Here is a 9,513-nt window from a genome sequence, read left to right as displayed (position 1 = left end):
ATACAACACTATCACAAGTAGGTTACCGAGTAAACAAGTAACGCCCCGTGTCCTACGTTAATCCGACAAATGCGATAATCGTTATACGACGCGACCGATGTGATTCTACAAATAAACTATATAACCCAAACAAACGGAAGTGGTTTACGTGACACTATAAATACGACCGATGCGTCCGATTTTTCGTATGCGTTTAGTCGTACGTATTAAAAATAAAACAATTTGTTTTTGGTCGTTGCATCGTGTGATACATACATATTTTATTATGGAGTTATTAATTGCGGAAGTACAGAAAAGAAAAGTTTTATGGAATAAATGAAACAATATATATAAAGATAGGATAATTGCTGACAAGGCATGAGGTGAAGTAGCTAAAATAACAAAAGTAGAAAGTAGGGGAGACCGGGGATAGTTGTAACAGTTTTCATATTTATAGTTATATCTCGTGAACTAATCATTTCTTATGCTTTCTTTTGATACCAATAGATAGATAATGTTATCTAGTTATTTCACATAACCTATAGTATCTTAAACATAATTACAAAAATTAAAACAAATTATAAAAATTATAATTTTTTTTGTTACAATTTACCCCGGTGGGGGGGTAAATTGTAACACTAGGTGGGGTAAATTGTAACACAAAAAATTAAACTTTATAATAATTCCTTTTTATTTATAACATAACATTTCTTTTTAACCCACTTGGTTTTTATAGTAATAACAACATAATAAATATTAAATAATCATATAAACAAATTATAATTATTGAATAAAAATATATCATAAATCAACTTATGGTTATAAAACAAATTTAAATAAAACATAAAACATAAAACAAACTACTAAATTAATATCTCTTTTAATAAAATAACTTTCTGTCACTTAATAATACTATTAAGTATTTTAATTGCAAATAACAACATATTAAATATTAAATAATACAATACCTATTTTTTATAACATAATCATATAAACTTATTATAATTATTGAATAAAAATTTATCATAAATGATAAATCAACTTATGATTATAAAACAAGTTTAAATCAAACATAAAACAAACTACTAAATTAATATCACTTTTAATAAAAGAACTTTCTGTCACTTAATAATACTGTTTAGTCTTTTAATTGCAATTATCACATACATAAAATGGACCTCTACACTCTCTAGAACATTCAGTATGAGTCCAAAATTTACAATCATTACATTGTATCCATTCTTCATTCGATTTGCTCAAATTATAACTTTCCATACAAACCAAACAAAATGAATCTTCCTCATCTGTACTGTCATGATATAATTTGGCTTTTTTTGGTTTAATCGTCTTCTTTAGCTTCTTCACATCTTTCTTTACTTTAGATTTAGATTCAAATATATTTCTTTTTACAACTCTTGCATTATATTTTTTTTCTAGTTCAATCTTTTCAGGCGTGTCTGTTAATACTGCGCTTTTCCCTTTTTTTCTACCTTTACGATTTAATTTATTTTGTATTGTTGCTTTTGGGTATGGACGAATATGTTCAGGTGAAATAAACGTTGATGCCGTATTATTTAAATCTGTGCAAGATGTTTGAGTATCAATGGCAGGACTTGTTACTTTTATGTTGTTATTATGAGGAGTTTGCATACTAACATTAGATGTTGAAGAGACTGATTCATTATCATTAACAGTTGAAGTTGTAGGTATAAGATTTTGAGTAACAAATGTATCTTGTGTTTCAAAAGTTTGCAGCTCTATATCTGTTACAATCGATGGTAAGAATTCATCTTCTCCAAACACATTAGGGTTAAATGGATGGATCCCAGACACTTTAAAACCACTAGTTATGTTTCTAGGAGAGGTTGCATCAGGTAATGCACCAACTGCAATCTGTGGAACATCATAAATAGTCATCCTTTTACCAGGGTTCATAGTCATCCATCGATCCATTTCTTTGTTGACATACTTTTTAAATGGGCCATATACACATCGGTCAAGTGGTTGAAGTTCATGAGAACAATGCGGTGGAAAAGATAGTAACACAACACCATTGTCACGGCAAAAATCAATCACAGGAAGGTATAAGTGGGACTCGTGGTTATCTAAAAGCACCAACACTTTTTTGTCTATGGTTAGACGAGCATGATTCACAAAATGCTTCATAAATTGCAAAAATTCTTCACCCTGCATCCAACCCGATTTATTTGCTGTACCAATACATCCAATTGGACCTCCTCTTAAAAAATGATTTTGGAACTTCACTCTTGGAAAGATAAACATGGGTGGTATGGCATTACCAGTTCCATTTATTGCTAAACACATTGTTACCAAAACACCTCGCTCAGCCGATGTAATAGAACCTATTTGTTTTTTACCCTTGGTAGCAACAATTTTGGATGGCGCTTGGACAGTAGTTATGCCAGTCTCATCTATGTTATAAATATGTTGAGCTTCAAATTTATATTTTTTTAAAACAGCTTCATATTTATCCATAAAAGTTTTGACATTTTGTTTATTAAAATTCATTGCTCTAGACAAACTAGTTGCTTCTGGTTGTCTTAGGGACAGAGTGGAATTTCTTTTCAAAAAATAAGAAAACCAATCTGGTCCAGCCATAAGACTTTTTTCCCAAGACTTTGGAAAGTTTAGACAAAGTCTTAAAGCAAATTGATAAGCAAGCTGTCTAATATCACGAGGAGTAAGTCCGAAATACATGTCAGCAGAATTTTTAATATATTGACACAACTGTTGTTCATGTTGTTCACTGAACACTTTTTTAGGGGAATTATAGCCTATGGCTGGTGGTACATTATTATCATTGTCATTACATTTAATTTTTTTCACATAACGTGAAAGACTTACATGGCATAATCCATATTTTTTTGCGGTTTCTCGAATTGATTTTTTGTCTGATATGATTTCATGTGAGGCATTTGTTATTTGTTCTTTGGTATACCCTCTGTTGGTGGTTCTTATATAATTTCTAGCCATTACTAAATATAAGTACCTAATAATTTTAAACAATTATCAAATAAATATGACAGGTTGATTAAGTGAAAATAAATAATTGAAATTTAATACAAATAAAACAGTGTTACAATTAACCCCAATGGGTTTGTTACATTTTACCCCATTTGATTTTCTTTGATATTTGATGTTATAAAAAAAAAACTATTATACTTACACAAATGAGAGTTGTTGGACCATAAACTACGTTTGATTTTCATTCACATGAATGTAAAATAAATGTATAAATTATTCTAAATCAAACAATTAGATGAAAAAATAAAACTTAAATATTATTTACATTTTAGTGATAACGACAAATTTCTTATCGTAATTACGTAGGTAATGATAATATATCAGTAATGACAACACTAAAACTGATAGTTTTTTATGACGAATCTAACGCCATCTATTAGAACAATTTAATTACAATCTACAAATTGATTACGCCTATGTTACAATTTACCCCGTGTTACAACTATCCCCGGTCTCCCCTACGTACAGTATATTTGAATAGCTTTAATTGATCACATTTTATTAAATATCTAGGTGTATACACAGAGTCCTAAAATAAATGAAATAAAAAGTAAAATTTACTAATATTGATATGAATGTTTAGGGAAACTAATCTTAAATATAAAATACCTATCTATTGAAATAAGACGAAATTGATTGAAATTCTATGCAAAAATCTTATTACATAATAATAAAATACAATGAATTAATATGAAATAAATTAATATAAATAATAAGTTATATATCTTGCAATTATTATAAAAACTTAAATTTACGCTAATATATTAATTTTTAAAAAATTTACAAAAGTATTTCTTACATCAATTGCAGTACGGGAAGCACGATTATTGAATCTACCACAACGAAGTCCTAACATGGCATTATTTTTTTCACATACATTGTTATTCAAATAGTCTGACAGGTGATTTTGAAATGACGATATTTCTTTTTCTTTATCAATTATCATATTATGTAATATGCAAATGGCTTTAACGATGTGATATGCATTTTCGACTTTAGTTTCTATTGCTTTTAAAATAATTCTAAATTTCAAAGATCCGATACCAAAAGCACATTCAAACGTCATCCTTGCCCTTAAAAGGCGATAGTTATAATATGATTTATAGTCATCCAATTGTTTTAATGGAAACAGTCTCATAAGTCATAATATTATTTCTCAGCGGAAAAGCTTCGTCACCAATAAATACATATGGAACTTTTTGATTTGAATTTGGTAAATTACATGGAATCGGTAGCTTCAAGACGTTTATAAAACGATGTATTACACAAAACACTGACATCACTGTCTTTGCTGAATGAACCAACGTCGATCATTAAAAATTTAGAATTGGCGTCAGCGACAGCCATTAAAACAATAGAAAAATACTGTTTATAATTATAAAACAAATTACCAGAATTGTGAGGGCATTTTATTCTAATATGTTTCCCGTCAACACTTTTAACGCAATTTGGAAAATTCCATTATGTAAAAAATTCGTTAGCGACACTTTTAAAATCATCAACTGTAGGAATAGCATATGTTTTTTTTTTTAATGCATTCCAAATAGCGATAAATACTTCAACGACTATATTGGATACTGCAGTCTTTGAAATTCGAAATGTTAGTGCTAACTGTCGAAATGCTAATCCTGTTGCCAAGTACCTACATAGAATAATAATAAAAAAGTATTATATATTAGAATACCTTTACAGTTTACTTTTAATATTTTAATAATCTGGTACTTTTAGAAACCGGGACATTATTAAAGTACCGTTTCAACGTTTCAAATAAAAATAAAAATTATGTTTTAATTAGAATTATTTAAAATATTTATTCAATTTTTTTTCTTTGCTTCTACGCGATGTTGCTACGTTATAAACATTAATTTTATAAATAATTTAAATTATAGAGGAAGAAGTAAAAAAAAAAAAAAAAATGGAGAGGCTTGCGAGACATTTTTGAGAGAAAAATAAAATAAAAAAAGTCATTCCGGGGATTCGCAAGAAGGTGCTGAGGTGTATTTTGGAAAATGGCCCTATTATAAATTGATGTTATATATTGTCATATATTGATTTGTTTATTAATAATTTTTTTTTTAGAATGTACTTGACTCATCCACAATGTCCATAGACACAGCGATAGTTCCAAATGACACTCCACGCAAAATCGCATTGAAAAGAAGTCTTCGCCAACTATCACATGAAGTATCTATCAAAAATATTAAAATGAAAACCCTTCAGCAAAAAATAAGGCGCCAAAGTAAAAGGATTTCATCTATGAAGAATATCATTTCCGAGCTTCGAAAACAAAATTTAATTGACGAGGAAGCAAGTTATACACTGTCTGAGTCTTTTGATAAGCATAAAGATTTGATAACTAATTGGACAAAAAAAAAAAATTAGGTAAAAAAGTTCCAAAGAAATATAGTGCCACTATTCGTCAATTTGCTTTATCATTAAATTTTTTTTCTGCTAAAGCATATTCGTATGTAATACAGCAGTTGACACGATTTTGCCTCATAGTAGAACTTTTAGTAAATGGTACAGAAATGTCAATGATGAACCAGGTTTTACTGAAGAGTTGTTAAAGATGCTAACACTTAAAGTAAATAATTCAGCTCAACCTATTTTATTAGCTTTGTCTATGGATGAAATGGCTATAAGACAACACCTGGAATTTGATGGTACTAGGTATTATGAAAGGGTTGATATGGGAAATGATATGGATAATGATAGTTTAAACACAGCTAAACAAAGCTTAGTTTTTATGGCAGTCTCGGTAAATGAAAATTGAAAGTTACCAATTGGTTAATTTGTAGTTGATGCTTTAAAAAGTGCACAAAAAGTTGTACTAGTTGGCCACGCATTAAATGAATTGAACAGCACTGGTGTAAAAGTCTTGAGCTTAACATTTGATGGTTGTTCTAGTAATATTAGTGCGGCTCAACTTTTAGGTTGTAATTATGTTTTGAGTGCATAAGATACGTCTTTTTCTTCTGGCTTTGAAAGTAATCCAAAATTTGTAACCCTTTTTAATCCTGCACATATGATTGAATTGGTTCGTAATGCTTTTGGGGAAAAGAAGGTCTTTAGAACAACAAATAATGAAATAAAATTTGAATATGTCCGACAATTGTGTTATTTGCAAGAGTAGGAGGGATGCCATATTGCTAATAAACAGCGAAAACAGCATCTTCTTTATTTTAAACAAAAGATGAAATTAAACTTGCAATCCAACTACTTAGTCAGCCAGTAGCAGATGCATTGACATTTTGCAAAGATAGCCTCAAATTAAAAGAGTTTTCTAATGCAGGTGCTACCATATAATTTATCGAACTCTTCAATACTGGCTTTGACATATTAAACTCAAATTCTATCAACTGTGTAGGATTTAAAAAAGTACTATGTAAAGAAAATATTCAAGAAGTTAGATTATTCACAGAAAAAATGACAACATATATTAAAGGTCTTAAAATTCAAGATAGACCAGGAGTTTTTACACCCGTACTTGAATCACAACGAAAGACTGGGTTTCTTGGATTTATAGCAAATACTATAGATTAGAATACGGGAAACTTTTAGATTTTCTAGGGGACACTGTAGCGCTCCAAATTATAGTAGGTTGCCTATATATGCCCCTTAATTTTTCTTTTCTAGACACTGATAACAAATACTATAGATAGTGAACTTAAGTTAATTCAATTTGTTTTTCTTTCGTAATTTATTGTATATTACAGGTATGTTAATTACTTCAACAACAGTTCAACTACTTAAGTTATTTTCTAATTTTTAAATTAAGTCCATTAGCCTATAGGTACTTAATAGTATAGTGTTATTAGTGTTAAAATATATAAATATACACATAGTTTATTATAAACGTGTAATACATACCTGTATCGGACTGTATGACTATGGATTATGGACACTGGATTACTAAAACAAGGTTTGTTTCATAGAGTAATACTTGATGGTTTATTGTTTTTACAATAATTTGATACAGTTCTACGCCGTTATACAGCGATACAGGTCTTAAGTTTTAAACATTTTAACAATATCAATAGTTGTGGGAAAATAATTATATAATAAGGTGTCACAAAATATTGATTATAATTAACTAAAAAATAACTGCACAAATGTTTGACATAAAGATTAATACAAAATATTATTAAAACAATAAAAAAAATGTAGTTACTTACTATACTTACCATCATTACAAGTCATAATATTATGTTTAATGTACAAATACAAAATAATTAAAGAAATAAAACTTAGGTATAAGAACATCATAAAATATTTGTGAACAATATTTTTATGATTATGATATATGTTAAATGAATAGTTGAGTGTATAATATAATACAATATAGGTAAAATTAAAGAATATAAATTATACATTTTGATTAATATACATAAATATACATATCGATTTACAAATGGACAATTTTTTTAAATTTTTTATTTTTTGAATGCATTTTGAAAACATCAATGTTGTTATTGCTATTTTTTATGAAACAATTTATTAATACATTTAAAAATTTTTTTAAGAATTCAGTTTTACATGCATCACATATATTCAATGGTTTACAAACAAGATCAACAATTTTTATAATTTCTGTTCGAACACCGGTTTTATTTTTTAACAAAAGTGACTCTATATTTAAATTAAATAAACACGTAACATTTTTTTGCAAATTCCAGTGTGTTTTTAAATGGATATAATAAATTGGCATTTTCATACGATTTCATTTCTATGTGTGTATTTTCCAGGTTGACTTGAGGATTATTCTGTTTTTTGACAGCTAACTTATCTACACATTCTTGATGAATCAGTTTGCTACACACCCATCCAGCTACATAGCCTATCGCACAAGCTTCATGATTTTCCATTTGTATATTTGCAATATTCATTGAAGATAAATGTAAATTAAGACAATCTTCTTTATCAGAATATTCATCATCATTTGGATCACCTATTACTTTTAACTGTATTTTAATTTTGTTTAGCTCACTGCATTTGGTCAAGAACTGAACTGCATCACATTCAGATTCACAATTTCCACTTTGTGACGGTTCCAATAAAGTATTGCACATACACATACGGATTGCAGAATGAAATTTTGTAGCATCAGGTGTGACATTATTACCTCCTTTTGACCTTACTACTGAGAACACATTTTCTACACAGTCTTGTGTTAGTCTTCTTGTTAATAAAAAATCTATTTTATAATTTTCATTTAATTCTGTAAATAACAATTTCAAAGCAATAATATTTTCTTTCCAACCTACTATACACGGTGGTAATTTCCCAGTTCTATTGTGAACTTTAAGTTTTCCTAATACCTGTTTTGCTTCATTCAAAAAATTCCAATGATCAGAAGTTTTAGTTAGTGGCTTTCTTAATATTTTTGCTTCACTGTGTGTTATACTGTTAAAAACATCAAATAAATTATCAAATAATTCTATAAATCTTGCTGTATGCATAGCTGAACTTTTCATTTCATTCATTGAAATTAAAGTCATCATACCAGAACTAACAGAATGGCTTAATGTTTGGGTTGCCAAACAAACACGCATTGGTGAGAATGGTGGTAGATCCATGTGAATTTTATTTAATCGAGGAGCTAACCTTGGCTTTTTGTTTTTGTCCAAATTATAAAAATCTGCTAAATCTGACCAACTACACAAATTATTTTCATAACTGAAATTGTATTTTTTTAAATTATTTCTTACTGATTTAATTAAATGAGGACTATCATGAAAAAAATAAATGTTTTCATCATTGAAGTTGATGAATGGTTGAGTTTGTGTGGCTCCAAATAAATTTCTCATACCAATATTATTGGTACCTTGGTCACATATAATAACTTTTGGAATAAAACCAGCATCTCTAACTTTATTGATAACATTAGTAATAATGTTTTTAAGTCTAAAGCCAGATACTGGTCCTTTAGAAAAAAAATATCCTACTATTTGTTTCCAAGGTTTAACTATACCTTTAATCATAACAACTAATGCTTGGTCACAGATTTTCATATCAACAAACTCATGATCTATACCAAAATCTTCATAACCACTAAATTGATCATTTTGAGAGTTATAAGAAATCAATTTTTTTAGTGACATCTCATCCATTATAATTGATATCAGCTTTTCACTTGGTGGAACATTCATAAACTTTATTTTTAAAACATCGAGAACATTTGAGTTTACCCCACAAGAAACATCTATCGATTGTAGCCAATTTCTAAGTGATCTCACTGTTGGAAGACATAAATACCTGCGCATGAAATTGTATGCCTTAGGGGAATTATAATATAATGCAAGTGCAAATGATTTTTGATTTTCCTTATATCTGCGACCATATTTGTTAATATTAGCTAGTTTTAACTGGTTTTTTAAAATAAAATTATTGTTGAATGTAGTTTGAAATAAATTCTTATTAATTTGTAATTTGTTAAGATTTTTTTTTTTTAACAACTGTATCCTAGAGTTCTTTTTATTTATTAATTTT

The 9,513-nt window shown here is 28.4% G+C and overlaps 1 protein-coding gene across 1 annotated transcript; it reads right to left on the bottom strand.

Annotated features, from left to right (window-relative positions):
* Positions 1–6,248: 6,248 nt before the first annotated feature.
* LOC112591547 lies at positions 6,249–9,134 on the bottom strand. Its single transcript, XM_025335387.1, has 4 exons — positions 8,834–9,134; positions 8,294–8,671; positions 7,741–8,218; positions 6,249–6,405 (listed from the first exon to the last, which is right to left on the bottom strand). The coding sequence occupies exons 1-4, from the start codon at positions 9,132–9,134 to the stop codon at positions 6,249–6,251; spliced, it is 1,314 nt and encodes a 437-aa protein (XP_025191172.1).
* Between the last annotated feature and the right edge of the window lie 379 nt (positions 9,135–9,513).

This window comes from Melanaphis sacchari, unplaced genomic scaffold (genome assembly GCF_002803265.2).
Source record: "Melanaphis sacchari strain LSU unplaced genomic scaffold, SCAv2.0 Contig139_pilon_pilon, whole genome shotgun sequence".
NCBI classification, from domain to species: Eukaryota; Metazoa; Arthropoda; class Insecta; order Hemiptera; family Aphididae; genus Melanaphis; species Melanaphis sacchari.
The sequence above is the reverse complement of the archived record's forward strand: the minus strand, read 5'-3'. Positions and strand labels throughout refer to the sequence as shown.